The sequence below is a fragment of the Zingiber officinale genome, chromosome 2B, assembly GCF_018446385.1.
Source record: "Zingiber officinale cultivar Zhangliang chromosome 2B, Zo_v1.1, whole genome shotgun sequence".
NCBI lineage: Eukaryota > Viridiplantae > Streptophyta > Magnoliopsida > Zingiberales > Zingiberaceae > Zingiber > Zingiber officinale.
Genome location: NC_055989.1, coordinates 87499992 through 87516658, shown reverse-complemented (window position 1 = coordinate 87516658; position 16667 = coordinate 87499992). Strand labels below are relative to the sequence as shown.

Sequence of the window (16667 nt, the reverse complement as noted above, 5' to 3'; positions counted from 1 at the left end):
CATCCAAAATCGAACTACGTCTTGCTAATGAGAAATCCTGTCTGAACACAAACTGATCATCTATGGGGCATCGATATCCTCCTCTAGCCAACGTACTGGGAATACCAATCTTTGGAATCCGTCCAAAGCCACTGCGCTGCGCTGCATTGCACTGAAGCATGAGTGGTGTTTGCTTTTTCCTTCTCGACGTGTTGTGTCTGCCTGCTCCACGTGTTGTGTCTCTGCCTACGTAATAAAATGGATAAGTCGTGTATGCTTTTATCGTTTGATGCGCGGTGGATTCGGACCACTCGATGGTACTATTGCTGAGTATACATCTGACTGCGTGCGGGATTTCTGCTGGGCAATCGTCTCTATCTTCTACGAGAGATATGATGCGAAGTGGAAATGACTGGGCACCAACTAGTGATCTCCTAGCCGATGTTATTGTACAATGTCACATAAATGTAGCATAAAAATAAATAAACAAATTGCCCGGAGTACGCTGAGCATTTTTTATTTATTTTGCAGACCTTTAAAAATTGAATCGCAGTTTAGGATGAATTTTTAATTAATGAATGATTTATCTAAGAATATCTATTGTGATTTTTTTTTAAACTTATCTTGATAGTCGATCACCTTTAATTTATGATGATAAGTTTTATTTATATTATGTATCGAACAACCGTTTATTTTTTACTATTAAACAACTGTTTTTTTCTTTTTATTAATTTTATTTTAAAGCAAAACAAAATTAAAATTATAAAATCATTTTACTTTATTTTTTAAAATAATAAATAGCGGCTCCCCTACTCTTAGATGGAAAAACTAATGGATTCTTATAAAGCGGTGATTAAGTAAAAACAATTTAAGAGATATAATGATTTGTTAAACATTTGGGACATTTAGGAGGCGTTTGTTTAGGAGAATATAAGTGGGGAATGAAAATAGCAATCATTGTTAGTGTTTGATTTATAAGAATGAAAATACAAATATGAGAATGATTTTTTATTAATGGGTAATGACTCATTACCGTGTCTCACCCTTTCAATCATTTATTCTTGTATTTACAGTAATCAAAATTTCCACTTAATACCAAAAATACCCTTAACCTAATATTTCCCATCGCATATCTCTCCTCTCCATTTCAGTTTGCTTCCTCCTCACCACGTCAACCTAACTTCATTCCCTCCCTCTTCTCCCCCTTTGTCCTCTAGTGAAAGCTTCAAGGCGAAGGAAGCACTTTCCTTCTCCTCCTCAGATCTTGTCCCCTTCTCGCTACCAGATCTGTTTACAGCCTGCTCTCGAACGACGCAGACGTCGCTCTCGAACGACGCCTAACACCGTCACCTCGCCAAACGCCGCCCCCTCGTCGAGGATTCGAAGATCCCCTTCCTCCCCGAACCTGAACTCCTCCACCTTCCTCATTACAAAATGTATCATCAGTTATCTTGTCGGGAAGCAGAGAAGATGAACCTACCGGTGTGACGTGTCTGGAAGGTTGACCGCATCCCCATGACCCGGTTAATGAGTTGTCTCATGTGTTGACCAAGTCGTCCGATGTCTTCCGGTCAACAACACCTGCAACCAATGATCGGGTTGCCCCGATCCCTGGCACCTCGATGCTCGAGGTGGGTCCCGCGCACAGATAAGCATCCACATAATAACAGGACAATAAAATATGTACAAAGTGAATACGGCGACGTACCCTGGGGGGCGCCCTCAGATGGATGGATAAACTGATCGGGACACTGACCGAGTCGTCGCGACCCTGAATAGTAGGTGAACGTCCGTCTGGTGAGTAGCTAGCTCCAATGGCTCGGAGCGGGACGCGATATGGACCCGTAGGACGATGCACTGTCCGACTACAACCTCGGCTCGTAGGCCGGAATATAACAGCGGCAAGAAGGCCGAACACACTCTCGGCTCGCAGGGGCGGAATATATGCATAATACGATACCTAAGCACTCGGACGGCTGTGACTCGGAGGGTAACGACGGCTGACAGGCGATGCCGGCGGCTGCGGCAATGGTTGCAAGAGATGACGGCACTAGACGTTGAAGGCGATGGCTGCCCAAGGCAGCTGGGCAGTGGCCGCCAGTGGTAGCGTTGGCTGCCGGAGGCGACAGTTGTCGCTAAGGACGGATGAGGGCGGCGATTGCCGCTAAGGCGGCTACTGTCGCTAGGACGGCGCGAACCGCCAGAGGCGGTGCCCACTAGGGGCAGCCCTGGCTGTGCTCCGAGGCACTGCCGGCGTGGAGAAGAGTGACGGGGACGAGGAGAGCATGAGGCTCGGCTGCTAGCCGTCGCGAGGGCGGCGGTCTATTCGTGGAGGCTGGCCGACGAGGAAGGAGAGGAGTGAGAAGAGCGCTGGTGACGACTAGCGATGGCACCGGCGAGACGCCGGAGAGGATAATGAAGATGGTTTTTTTTCCTGTGTGCGGCGGCAGAACCACGAACCCCCCCCCCCCCCCCTCCTCCCTTTTTTCCCTATGAACAGTGCTTCTTTAAACGCACTAAAGCCCTAATGTCTGAAATGACCCAAATGCCCCCTCTCTTATATATCCTAACCTGTATCCGGATCACAAGCCTCCCCTTCAAGTCTAGTCGAAGGAGGCGCAAGTCCGATTGACTGGACCAAATCCCAAAACAGAATCACTACCGAACACGAAATCAGATCACTGTGCTCATCTTATCACGTCGAATCAGCAGCTATGGTGATGCCAAGCAAGTGACTCAAGTAGTAGCGAGCAAGTGACAAGAAATAGTGTGGTCCGGGCAATGGAGATAGTGCTGATCAGATGGAAAGGCGGGAGATCGAGTCGAGTGCGCGATCAAGAAGGTGCTAATCAGGTAACTAAAAAAAATACGAACCGAGTAATTCGAGAGCGCGTCGCGCGGGGGATGGTAGCCATGCCGAGCGAACTACGAGAAATGATGCCAAGTCGGCCACTGGATCGACGTCGAGCGTCAAGCAAGCGATGAGCAAAATGATAGTAGACCGAGCAACATGCGGGACCACGAGTGGACCGAGCGGACGAGCGATGCCGAACGCGCGACCGCAAAGATGTCAATCGGACGATTGAAAGGATGCCGAGTGAAACAAGCACGCGACTAAGTAGACGCGCCAAAGATCAAGTGGCTACCAAAGTGTCGATCGAGTGACGAAGAATAGTGCCGAGCGACTGCCAGGCAAGCTCCCAGCCGACCGCTAAGTGAGCTCATAGGCGAATACCAAACAAGCGATGAAGCAGCACTGGGCAAGAGTGGAGCCCAATAACCAAGCGGAAGCGTAGCCTGTGAAATCAAATGCGGATAGAGACGAATGTCGTGAGCCCAGTGGGTGCATCGACTGAACTGGAGCGTAGCCCGTGAATCGAAGGCGCATGGACGCGAAACTCTTTAGCCGAGTGGACATAGAGCCCGTGAGATATTATGGCCCGAAACCAGCGGAGATACTCTCGTTCGCGACCATTGGAGATAGTTCGACCCCGAACGGGGGACATAAGATGCTCTGATGCACCGTGACCAATGAAGACATCTCTACTCGGACGGGTGAGATATGAGATCCGATATGCTGATCCAAGACCAGCGAATACTGCTCAACCCCGAACAGAAGAGATAAATGCTCATGAAGACTGCTCAACCTTGAACGGGGGAGATTAATGTTCGCCAAGAATGCTCGGCCCCGAGTGGGGGAGATAAAATATATGATAGTGACAATCGCTCGACCCCGAACGGGGGAGATAGAATATCTGATAAGCTGGTCCGAGACCAGTGAAGACACTCGACCCCGAACGGGGGAGATAGATGATCTGATAAGCTTATCCGAGACTAGTGGAGACACTCGACCCCGAACAGGGGAGATAAAATATCTGAAACTAGTCTGATATCAATGATAATCACTTGACCCCGAACGGGGGAGATGAAATATCTGATAAGCCGGTCACTCATCCCCGAACGGGGAGAGATACACACTCTGATAAGCTTGACCCCGAACGGGGGAGAAAGAATATCCGATGAACTGGTCTGAGACCAGTGATGATCTTTCGACCCCGAATCGGGGGAGATAGAAGATCCGGTAAGCTCGACTCCGAACGGGGGAGATAGTTGCTCTGATAAGCTCGATCCCGAATGGGGGGAGAAAGAATACCCGATAAACTAGTCCGTGAAGACCGGGGTTTTTATAGTCGCCGGTTCGATTCCAGAGTTTAACGTCGCCGCTCGACGGTCTTCAAGCCGGGGTTTTTATAGTCGTCGGTTCGACTCTAGAGTTTAACGTTGCCGTTCGACGGTCTTCAAGCCGGGGTTTTATAGTCGTCGGTTCGACTCTAGGATTTAACGTCGCCGCTCGACGGTCTTCAAGTCAGGGTTTTATAGTCGCCGGTTCGACTCTAGAGTTTAACGTCGCCGCTCGACGGTCTTCAAGTCGGGGTTTTTATAGTCGCCGGTTCGACTCTAGAGTTTAACGTCGCCGCTCGACGATCTTCAAGTCGGGGTTTTTATAGTCGCCGGTTCGACTCTAGAGTTTAACGTCGCCGCTCGACGGTCTTCAAGCCGGGGTTTTTATAGTCGCCGGTTCGACTCTAAAGTTTAACGTCGTCGCTCGACGGTCTTCCACAATGAGCTTTCAGCTCGGATAATATACGCCCGGCCGATCGGCAAGGGGTCTTCGACATCGAGCCTATGACTCGGATAATATACGCCCGGCCGATCGGCACGGGGTCTTCGACATCGAGCCTATGACTCGGATAATATACGCCCGGCCGATCGACACGGGGTCTTCGACATCGAGCCTATGACTCGGATAATATACGCCCGGCCGATCGGCACAGGGTCTTCGACATCGAGCCCTTGGCTCGGATGATATACGCCCGGCCGATCGGCACGGGGTCTTCGACATCGAGCCCTTGGCTCGGATGATATACGCCCGGCCGATCGGCACGGGGTGTTCGGCATCGAGCCGGTGGCTCGGCTAATGTACGCTCGGTCGATCGGCACAGGGTCTTCGACATCGAGCCCTTGGCTCGGATGATATACGCGCGGCCGATCGGCACGGGGTCTTCGACATCGAGCCCGTAGCTCGCTTAATATACGCCCGGCCGATCGACACTCGGTCTTCGACATCGAGCCCGTGGCTCGGCTAATGTACGCCCGGCCGATCGGCACAGGGTCTTCGACATCGAGCCCTTGGCTCGGATGATATACGCCGGCCGGTCGGCACGGGGTCTTCAACATCGAGCCCGTGGCTCGGTTAATATATGCCCGGTCGATCGGCACAGGGTCTTCGACATCGAGCCCTTGGCTCGGTTAATATACGCCCGGTCGATCGGCACGGGGTCTTCGACATCGAGTCTGTGGCTCGGCTAATGTACGCCCGACCGATCGGCATAGGGTGTTCGACATCGAGCCCTTTGCTCGGATGATATACGCCGGCTGATCGGCACGGGATCTTCGACATCGAGCCCGTGGCTCGGTTAATATACGCCCGGCCGATTGGCATGGGGTCTTCGACATCGAGCCCTTGGCTCGGATGATATACGCCCAGCCGATCGGCACGGGGGGTCTTCGACATCGAGCCCTTGGCTCGGTTAATATACGTCCGCCCAATCGGCATGGGGTCTTCGACATCGAGCCCTTGGCTCGGATGATATACGCCCGGCCGATCGGTACGGGGTCTTCGGCATCGAGCCCGTGGCTCGCATATGCTGGAAACCCGGCCGACCGGCACGGGAGTCCTTGCTCTAGAAATTATGATAAATTCTATGACCGAAAGAGAATGTAACTGAAAAACTGACCTGCTGACCAGCAGAGGATTTGACTCAATTTCTCGACTCCCGAATACCCGTGGAGTGAGGAGGATACGATATACTCGTCGAAGATCATCCCGGCCATGAGGATGGCGGAACTTTCCGGGTCGTCCGTCTTCACGTTCCAGACCAGGTGCGTTCCCACAGACCACGCCAATTTGATCCTGTCGGGAAGTTGAGAAGACGAACCTGCCGGTGTGACGTGTCTGGAAGGTTGACCACATCCCCATGACCCGGTTGATGAGTTGTCTCCTGTGTTGACCAAGTCGTCCGATGTCTTCTGGTCAACAACACCTGCAACCAGTGATCGAGTTGCCCCGATCCCTGGCACCTCGATGCTCGAGGTGGGTCCCGCGCACAGATAAGCATCCACATAATAACAGGACAATAAAATATGTACAAAGTGAATACGGCGACGTACCCTGGCCCCGGGGGGGGGGGCGCCCTCAAATGGATGGATAAGCTGATCGGGATACTGACCGAATCGTCGCAACCCTGAATAGTAGGTGAACGTTCGCCTGGTGAGTAGCTAGCTCTAGTGGCTCGGAGCCGGACGCGATATGGACTCGTAGGATGATGCACTGTCCGACTACAACCTCGGCTCGCAAGCCGGAACACAACAGCGGCACGAAGGCCAAACACACTCTTGGCTCGCAGGTCGGAATATATGCATAATACGATACCTGAGCACTCGGGCGGCTGTGGCTCGGAGGGTAACGACGGCTGACAGGCGATGCCGGCGGCTGCGACAATGGTTGCCAGAGATGACGGCACTAGACGCCGAAAGCGCTGGCTGCCCAAGGCAGCTGGGGCAGTGGCCGCCAGTGGTAGCGTTGGCTGCCGGAGGCGACAGTTGTCGCTAAGGGCGGATGAGGGCGGTGATTGCCGCTAAGGGCGGCTACTGCCGCTGGGACGGCGCGAACCGCCAGAGGCGGTGCCCACTAGGGGGCGGCGCTGGCTGTGCTCCGAGGCGTTGCCGGCGTGGAGAAGAGAGACGGGGACGAGGAGAGCATGAGGTTCGGCTGCTGGCCGTCGTGAGGGCGGCGGTCTGTTCGTGGAGGCTTGCCGGTGAGGAAGGAGAGGAGTGAGAAGAGCGCTGGTGGCGGCTAGCGATGGCACCGGCGAGGCGCCGGAGAGGATAAGGAAGATGTTTTTTTTTTCCCGTGTGCGGCGATAGAACCACGAAACCCCCCCCCCCCCCCCCCCCTTATGAACAGTGCTTCTTTAAACGCACTAAAGCCCTAATGTCTGAAATGACCCAAATGCCCCCTCTCTTATATATCCTAACCTATATCCAGATCAATCAGAATGTTTACCAGCAACTCTTGGACCAATCTGGTCCCGACGTGATTCACTAGTGTGGTTTCTTCTCTGATTGCATTAACCCTTCATCTGAAGACCAAATTAGAAGTGGCTTGCTAGCTGATGAAGGAACAAGTATATCAGCAGAAGGTGAATTGCTAGGAAAAATAATTGTTTGGCATTCCTGGTCAGCTAAGGCCTACCTTGGGCTAGAAACACCATACTTATTGTCAAGGGATATACATGATTTTAGGATCCGGATCGATCGATCGAATCATCATCACATGATGTTCTCCTCTCTTAAAAAAATTTAAAATTTTAAAAGTTTACATTTTAAAATTGAGTATTTCTATTTCAAATTAAAATGAACCAAATTAAAATACATAAATAATTAAAATGAAAAAATTAAAATATCTTTTGTTATAATTTTAACATGTATATTTTTTTAAAAAATAGGGATATTATTTTTTAATAATTTTTAATACATTAACAGTTAAAGGTAAAATTAAAAATTTATTTGATTCTCATTACTTGATTCGAAATAAACAACCCCTTAGTTTTAGCTGTACGTAGAATGATAAATGGAACCTTCCCACTTTTATTGTTAATAGAATAATTTTCTTCAATTATGAAAATATTATCTATGGGAAAAGAGCGTTTTTTTTTTAAATTTACATTGTCATAAAAAAAATAGTTTTTTATTTACATTATCATAAAAAAATATTTTTTATTTTTATTATTATTAAAAAGTAATTTGTTTTTTAAAAAAATTAATTTATTTTATTTTATTAAATTGGACTAAGATTACCTTAGCACGCAACAATTGAATTATTAATAAAAGTGCTTTTGAGTATATAGTACCGTGACATTTAAAACGGTAAATAAAAGTGTTTTTGAATAGGTTTGTTGTTATTTATGTTCATTTAATATATATAATATTAATTAAATAAATTAATTTTAACAATTCATTAAATTAAATAAATAAATTTAAACATATATATATATTTAGTTTGTTAATATTCATGAATAATATTCATCAACAATATAGGTAAACAATATCTTTGAACAATATTTGTTGATCAATAAATAACCTAACGAACAAAAATTTCATAATTTGATAATATCTAAATTCTAAACAAACTAAGTTCAAGTTAAATTCAAATTAAACCTAAATTTATAATAAAAAATTAAATCAAACCAAACTTGAATAATCATTTAAATGATTTGAGTTTCTTAACTTTACTTAATTATCCTATTAAATATGTTTGAATGCCACTCTAATCAAATTGTTCTAGTAATATTGAATAATTTTGATTATTTTAAATTAAATTTAATTTAATTTAATTTATTTAATAATTAAAATAAAAAATCGGATACTGAATTAAAAATAATAATTTTGATGAATATTAAAATAATTTTAATTATTTATCTCAAAACAAATTTTTGAGATATGACTATTTTAAAATCAGTTCATTTTTTATTAGGAGGGCGCCGTAAAGTAGCGATTTTCCCAAATTACCCTCGAACGGCGCCGCCCCCTCCTAATCACCGGCGCCTGAGAGCCGGAGATTCGGCTGGAAGAGTTGCTGGGTGGGAGCCGATGGAAGAGTGGGAGTGGCGCGGTAGCAGTCCACTTCGATATCCTCGCCGACTCCGTCAAATCTGCCCTCCTGCCGGCGGATCGCCGAGTAATCCTTCTGGGTTCACCTCGCTGCTGCCTGGGCCGCCTTCCTACTCTGCGTCTCTGTCCTCTCCGCCTATCGATTCGCTTCCTGGCCCTGTTCGTGGCGCTCGGCTTCACCGCCAGTGTTGAAGATGCTGCTGCTGCAGATGCCAAGGCAGCCGATGCAGATCGATGCGACGAATAGCCGGAATCTGAGCCAGAAGTTGGGGCCGGCGAAGAGGCGAACCTGCCGCAAAAAGGGTACCGAGGGCCACCGCGTGCGTTGATGATGAGACGGGGGTGCCGGATGGAGGTAATTTGAGAAAATTTGATAATTTTGGGGTGTCCTTTGTTAATTTTTGATATTTTGGGACGCCCTTTTCTTCTCTGTTAAGGCGGCGGCGGCGGCGGCTTCCATTGCACGAAGCACCACTTCCGGAATATTTTGTCGGGCGGTATCCTCCTCGCCCCTGCCTCGCTCGCATCGCATCGCATCTCAAGTGAAGGATGCTTCAGTTCCCTGCGTTCATGCGGCAGATGACGTCCCCTCCACTCATCCCCACTTCCACCCTGCTCCCCGTCGCTGCCCACGCCCACAGCGATGACGAATCTCTCGCCGTCTTGGAAGCCGAGCTCGAAGAAAAGGCAATCTTTCCTATTTTTATGCTTCCTCCCATCATATCTTGCTTCCTTTCTCTTCGTTCTCGAATCTAGGGTTTCTGATTTCGAGTTTTTATTGACCAAATATTCTGATAGCATTTCGTACGGATTCTCACCTGATGATTATGGCTAATTTTGATCCTCTAATGTGAATGCTTGTCATTCGGAATGGTGCACTGATCACTTTGAGGATCAAGCCTTTTGATTTCTTAGGTTTTGCAGTGGGTTATCCTTTTAATATACAAACTACATATTATCATCAACCAATGGGATCTAGAATTGCCAGTATTGTCCCCTTTGTCATCCTAATCGTGGGAAAAGGAGGTAGTTTCACTAAGGCCTATCTATGATGACTGTGTGATAAAGTTTGTTCATCTAGTATCCTGGATGCATAAATATCATTATTATTCTTTTCTACTTATCCAGATTGATGAAATCAGGGAATTCTTCTTAGAGATATCTTCTATTAATGTGGTCAAGTATGAAATCAAATTAGATGAAAGTAGTATACATTGCCTTGACGATGGATACAACTGCTTTTAGATCATTTTTTGTAAGACAATTTAGATGGGAAAAAATGTCTTAAAAAACAAGAGTTAGGTTTTTTGTTTTAATAATTAGGGAGGTTTGTGTGTCTTTCTCTTGTTTTGTTTACTAATTGCAAACCATTAGATTAAAACGAATAACTAATGATTTCAAGGGTAGGCATCCAGAAAAATGTGTTTACATTGGGATTTTGAGGATGAGATATTAAAGTTTGTCTAAAGATTGATGTCATATTGTTTAAGGTGATTTTATCAGAAGGTAACCTATGTGCCATTTGGGTAGATTTATCATGATGCTATACTTGTTCTGACTTTATTACTTCTTGAGTTTGATACAAGGTAATATAATATTAATATTCAAATAAATTAGATCAATTTTTGTTCCATCAACTAAAATTTTCTTTGCTTCCCAATCTCCTTCTGCCATCCACTCTAATCAATTCAATCTATTGATCACCTTTTTAAACATGTTCATATCATATAGTAGCTATTGCCCATTATCATTCTCACATATAGAATCTTCAAGTGGACCTTCTATTGATAGCAAACCCAACAAAATCAATAGTAGATAAAAACATTAATAATCGGATTTTTATGCATAAAGCAGGCCTGGAACACCTTAGACTAACCATTAGCAAGTGAAGTGACTGTGATCAGCATGTACTTAGAAGCACAAGCTCAGGTAACTAAGAGTCACATCTAGAAACAAGCAAGTGAAGTGACTACGGGACAAAAAATACTTAGGAGCTCGTGTAAAGAGTCATCTAGTCTTAACAGAACTTTCACCATGAAGAAATTTCCTGCTAGAATTTGAGATTCACGATGACAATGGTAATTGGATTATAGTCAGTTTCATTTTGCTCTGCTCAAGTCAATGAAGTCCTAAATAGAGAAGTCATCATGTTTGAGTTTGAGATTGAAGATGCTGACTGTTATCTTGTTTGGAGACTCAAGATTCATTCGTGTCATTATAGTACATTTGTTTGTTTCTATAAAGGAAAGAGAAATCATAATAAAATAAACATGAAGTTTCATCCCAATGAAAAACCAAGAAGAAAAGTAAAACTTTTCCAAGGAACTAATAGAATCCAATCAATTTTGTCTGATTTCTAGCTAAATCTTTTGACCGAGATATTTGTGATCTTTTCTTTTTGTCTTCTGATGGAGTAAGATGGGGTTTCCAATTTCACAGTCAAACTACATCATCTATTGACCGATAGAGTTGATTGTGTAGCCAAATCAGAATTAATAATCTAGATTGGAATCAAATGGTCCGCAAACTATGGTTAAGATGACAAAATGACTTAACAAACCAAGTGTAACATCTGTGATGGTAGAAAATGCTTTTTTGGCTCAAATAGTTCTAGCAGTCGCATACCTTCTTGTTGTGCAATAAAAGATAGCCATAATATTGGCAAGACCAGCATTGCATACCTTCACCATGCTAGGGTCTGGGATGGTGCTTCCTATGTTTCTTATTTTCTAGAAGAATTTTGGCTAGATTAAATCTTTGTCTTATTGTTTAGATTATTCATTACTTTCTGCTCTTTCTAGCCAAATTTCTTCTGGAGAAAGTAATCTTTGAATTAATAAATTTAGTACCTGATGATCCACTAGTCCCACAAATGAAGGTTATTGTAGTTCATTAGTTGGTCCTCTCGGGACGGTGCGATAGTTGAGACATGGGTGTTGCCAAATTAGATCATGGGATCGAAACTCGACGCATCTAAGCACATCTTCCCCCATACCTTGGCCACTACACTAATGGCTAGTAGTCATCTGTAATTTACCTCCTTCTTGTTAACGTAGAGACAGATTAACGAGGGTGCTAGGAGTGAGTGAACCACTTTTTATCACATTGTAGTTCATTAGTTGAATTAATAAAGGTAATTAGTTCATTTATATTTCACTTTGTTTATAATTCTCTTTGACCTATTCTCATAAATCTTACATGGAATTTTTTCAAGTAAAGGAAGTTTCGCGTTTGCCTTTTTCTCAGTTAATTTGGTAGTCTTAAATCCATTTCAGTGAAAAGTCTTTGCTTACCAAGTGAGTTCTATTTTGTTTTTTCTTCCTCATTGTTTAGAACTTGGTAGTTGTATAAAAAAGTTTGGTTCAAGGTAAGTTAAGGATCATATCCGTCAAAAGCATTATTTATAAGATCTGTGGTTAGACTACGTAATAAGTAGATTATGGATATGCTTTCCATCAGATCTTTGCATCATTGTTACTCTTTTTGGCCGTCATTAAGTTTGTGATTTGACCATCAAAAATATTAATCCCGTTTGGAAGCTGAGTAGATGGATGACCGATGAGATGGTAGGAGTGTTGATGGAGGAAAGACTTCGAGTTGAGAACTGCGAACCTTGAGTTGGAAGTTACGAATCTACGCACATCATAGACAGAACCAACAAGAATATTAGAGCGAGAACTAGGAAGAGGTCCTTGGTACAGACATTCCAACGCTCAACTCAGAACAGTAGTCAGACGAAAATGGAGAGAAGATGAACAGTAGAATAGTAGTATGTATGTGTGTGTGCGCGTACCTCGTCAACGGAGATAATTAATCCCTTTTTATACTGGTTCTAATAACCTCCGCAATAATAAAGCGTCAAATATATTGGGTGTCAGAATATGTCAGATGATAGAGAATGTACAACAGTCTTCCTCTAGGCAAAAGAAGATTCCATTGCGAGTATATGTCAGAGTAATGAAATATCTTTGGTGAGCAACCGTTATTCTCTGACAGGTTGTTGCGATTCTTTGACAATGCTGTCTCCTAGAGGTATTCTGGCTAGTGTTGTATCCATCCGAGTTTATGTAGAGAGCCGTATTCATGAGAAGTAGGGACTAAGCCTGTAGGTCCGACCTACTTTAGGACAACCCGGGTTTATGCTGAGAGTCGTTCCTATGAAAAGTGGGGAGCTAAACCCTATATGTCCGGTCGACTCTAGGGCCGCTTTGGTTTATGCTAGGAGTCTTACCCATGAGAGTGGGGAGTTGGGTCCCGTATGTCCAACTGACTCTAGGGTCGCTCGGGTTTATACTGGGAGCCTTGCCCATGGGAAGTGGGGAGATGAATCCCGTATGTTTGATCAACTCTAGGGCACCTAAGTTTATGCTGGGAGTCTTGCTCATGAGATTGGAAACTAAGCCCCATATGTCCGGTTGGCTCTAGGACTGCCCGGGTTTATATTGGGAGCCTTGTCCATGAGAAGTGGGGAGTTGAACCCTGCATACCCTACCGATTTTAGGGTCTCTCGGGTTTATGTTGGGAGCCTTGCCCATGAGAAGCGGAGAACTGAGTCTTGTATGTTTGGCCGACTCTAGGGCCGTTTAAGTTTATGCTGGGAGTCTTGCTCCTGAGAAGTGGGGAGCTGAGCATCGTATGCCCAGATGACTCTATGACCGTTCGGATTTATGTTGGGAGTCTTATCCATGAGAAGTGGAGAACTGAGTTCCGTAAATTTATTGGAGGTGATTCATTCGGTTATGCACACTCTAACTTCGATTATCACATTTCTTTGATTTTGAGTTGTCATATTAGTTTGATTATCGATTCTATAATACCTTTGTGATATTCACGACATGCTGTATCACATATGAAAACAAAGGAAGAAAAAACGTTATTCATCTTCCTATGATTTGTTAATTTGTTTGACTCTGCATTTATCTTCCTCGCAGTTAAGTGAAATTAGGAAGGGGGACGTAAACCAGTCGGTTATCGGTAAAAAAGTCGTCGATAACAAGGAGGAACTGGAAGCTGGTGCAGAAGATGATGATGTGGACAATGGCGACTCAGAAGGCGATGAGTTCGAGCAGGAAACTGGTTGACGCACCACACCTCCTCGTCTCGTTGGGAACCTCGGTTATTTCAGTCTACTTAAGCAGTTCCATCGGCAATGTTTAACATTTTAAATCGTAACAGGTGTTTATCGACGTGAAGTTAATGATCAAATTAGAATTTAAACATGCAGGAATTAAAGGACATGCATGCAGAAGCAACACAGGAATTGCTTAATTCACAGAACGTGGAGCCAAAGTTAATGCACACAACTGGTCACAGCATGTATGTTCAGTAGCGCAGAGCAGACAGAGAATCAGAGATGCAAGTTCAGAGAAGCAACAGCATTTGCCCTCCCTGATTCGTCGTCTCCATTTCCACCTATTGGTCTTAAAACCCTCAGGCGACCAGCAGGGAACAATCTCTGATCGCCGACAGTCGTAATCATTCCAAATCATAGTCATGCACTAACCGTGCTCCAGCTTCACTCCCTCTGCAAGCAAAGCAAGCCATGGATAGTTGGATACCGAGAGGAGCAGTAACTTATTCTATTGGTTATTCACTGCCTATTTTTCCGCACACAGGCACGGCCAAGCCCATCAATCAGATGCATGCCGTCCATTCTTTCCCTAGACGCAGTGACAGCTCTTAGCTGGCCTGCATGACATGCTTCATCTCCATCCCTCCTAAGTCGAAAGGTCAAACCTAAACCTAAACCTACGCGGATTAGCAGGATGTATAGTTTCCATAGAAGAGTGCTTCCGCAAAGAAGAAACCGCTCATATCAGTGTGTTTGTCGGACTCCATCTAAGGTCATAGAAAAATAAATTATGATAATCAAAAGAATAAGTGGTAGGAAAAGTGAGATATACAGGGTTCGAAAATTTACGTCTCAACATCTCTATAATTCGACTCACATTTTTAGTCTCAACATCTCTATAATTCGACTCACATTTTTAACTGTAAACATAATTACTACTTATAATCTCGAATAATTTTATAGGATTTTCCACAAAAGTATGCATTGTGCAAAAAGACGGGTCCGCCGCCCAGCGGTCCCCTAGGCCTGGTCCCACAGGGATCCTAGGAGGAGGTAAATCAGCGGTGAATGCTGATCCGGGTAAAGCGTGGTATCTCCGGAATTTAACACAGCCGACCCAGATTATTCATCCAGTGCGCGTCCGTGGACTTTCGACCCTACGACTTATTGTGCAAGGATGTCACGTTTTAACCGGTTGATCCAGCCCATGGGGGCTCCACAAAAGTATGCATGATTATATGCATGATGTCTTCAACTTGTACAATAAATTGGAGTTTGAAGGTTTTCCCTTGTTTTAAGTGAAGGAACCTATAAATTATGACTAATATGAAAATATTAATATTTAAATTTAAATGTAAAAAATATATTAAAATTATATTCAAAATTTAAAAATATAATTAATTTTTGGTTGGAGATCTATTCGAAATAAAATTAAGTTGTTTAAATTGTTGAAACTTTAATTCGATCATAATTAAATTATAATTTAAAATGACTTAAATGATTTGCGCCCCTGTCGTACCCACGCACAAGATTAATTACTCAACCTGCCGATCCAATTCTACGGTTTTCAAAGTGGGATAGGGATTGATTATTTGAGCCGTTAAATCGGAATAATTAATTTCAGTAATTATTTATGATTAATTTCGTGAGTGGAGCAGTCGGAAACCTCAAACTCCCAATTAATTAATCTATTAATTAAATAATTTTTTTCTATAAATATACGTACCCTCTCCTACTGCTACGGGAGAAGGCGACGGCGACGACATGGAGGATCATGGCGACGGGGTCCATCCCAACGGACGGAGGAGAGGGGGCTGTGGGAGCAAGGATGGCACGCGTTACCGTGGCGTCCGGCGGCGCCCGTGGGGGAGCTACGCGGCGGAGATCGGCGACCCGAAGTCGAAGGAGCGGCGCTGGCTCGGCACCTTCGACACGGCGGAGCAGGCGGCCTGTGCCTACGACATTGCGGCGCGCGCCATGCGCGGCCTCAAGGCGCGGACTAACTTCCACTACCAACCTCCTATAATCTCCTCCTCCTCCTCCTCCACCGCCGCCGCCGGCCAAACTCCCTCCGCCGCCTCCGCTGTCATTCTTCACTCCTCCGACTGGCCTTGGCCCGACACTTCGCTTCTTCTTCGCGATCTCGCCAACCATTCGATCCTTAATTTCAACGCTTGCCCTTCCTGCTCCCTTCCCTCTTCTCTCCCGAGCCCCAACTTTCTCCCCCATTCCGGCTCAATCACTGCCTCTGCTGCTCCCTCGTACAACTTCAGCAGTACTCCGAGTTGGACCGCCGCCGCCGCTCCATCACCACCGCCCGCAGCTACCGAACTCGTCGCCGTCGACGACGAAGGCGATTTCTTCCGCACGGAACCTCCCGGCTCCGGCCTCCTCCAAGAGATAGTCAACGGCTGCCGGAAACAGAGCAAGCGAACCGAAAAACCCCTCCACTCCACCTTCGACAGTAGTTCTTCCATCTGCGACGCTGCCGGCAACTTCCCCATGATCCCTCCGGGCCGCCTCGTCCTCGAGGACATCATCCGGTACCCGGACTTCTTCGAGCTCTCATCCACCAACTCGCACCAAGCTTAATCAAAACACTTCCAATTTCCTTGCACGTACGTCAGAGATGGAAGAACAAGGCGCATGATATCTGTATAATTAGAAGTTCTTAGGCATGCATGAAATTGCATGGTGAAGTTTGAATCTGTGTGTGCAGGTAGAACAGAATATGTTTGAGTTGACAAAAATCAAAGATGGTTAATTAATTTCTTGTCAAATCACAAGGTCAATTTGTGGCATCAGTTGCACTGTTTCCCAAGATGGTTTTTTTACTGAACAGGGGCCAACATCCATATCTCTACTGTCACAGGAGAGAACACAC

The 16667-nt window shown here is 45.1% G+C and overlaps 2 protein-coding genes across 2 annotated transcripts; both read left to right on the top strand.

The window, feature by feature from the left end:
• Window positions 1–8578: 8578 nt before the first annotated feature.
• LOC122046207 lies at window positions 8579–13931 on the top strand. The gene is made up of 3 exons (XM_042606782.1): window positions 8579–9067; window positions 9150–9399; window positions 13644–13931. The coding sequence occupies exons 2-3, from the start codon at window positions 9262–9264 to the stop codon at window positions 13791–13793; spliced, it is 288 nt and encodes a 95-aa protein (XP_042462716.1). The 5' UTR covers window positions 8579–9067; window positions 9150–9261; the 3' UTR covers window positions 13794–13931.
• Window positions 13932–15545: 1614 nt separating this feature from the next.
• LOC122048424 (ethylene-responsive transcription factor 12-like) lies at window positions 15546–16375 on the top strand. Its single transcript, XM_042609992.1, has one exon. The coding sequence runs from the start codon at window positions 15548–15550 to the stop codon at window positions 16373–16375; it is 828 nt and encodes a 275-aa protein (XP_042465926.1). The 5' UTR covers window positions 15546–15547.
• Window positions 16376–16667: the final 292 nt, after the last annotated feature.

Excerpts from the sequence above, each read along its gene's own strand:
- LOC122046207 (XM_042606782.1), top strand. The coding sequence starts at position 9,262 with ATGCTTCAGTTCCCTGCGTTCATGCGGCAGATGACGTCCCCTCCACTC. Across the intron at positions 9,400-13,643 it reads AAGCCGAGCTCGAAGAAAAG|TTAAGTGAAATTAGGAAGGG; the intron begins GCAATCTTTCCT and ends TCTTCCTCGCAG.
- LOC122048424 (XM_042609992.1), top strand. The coding sequence starts at position 15,548 with ATGGAGGATCATGGCGACGGGGTCCATCCCAACGGACGGAGGAGAGGG.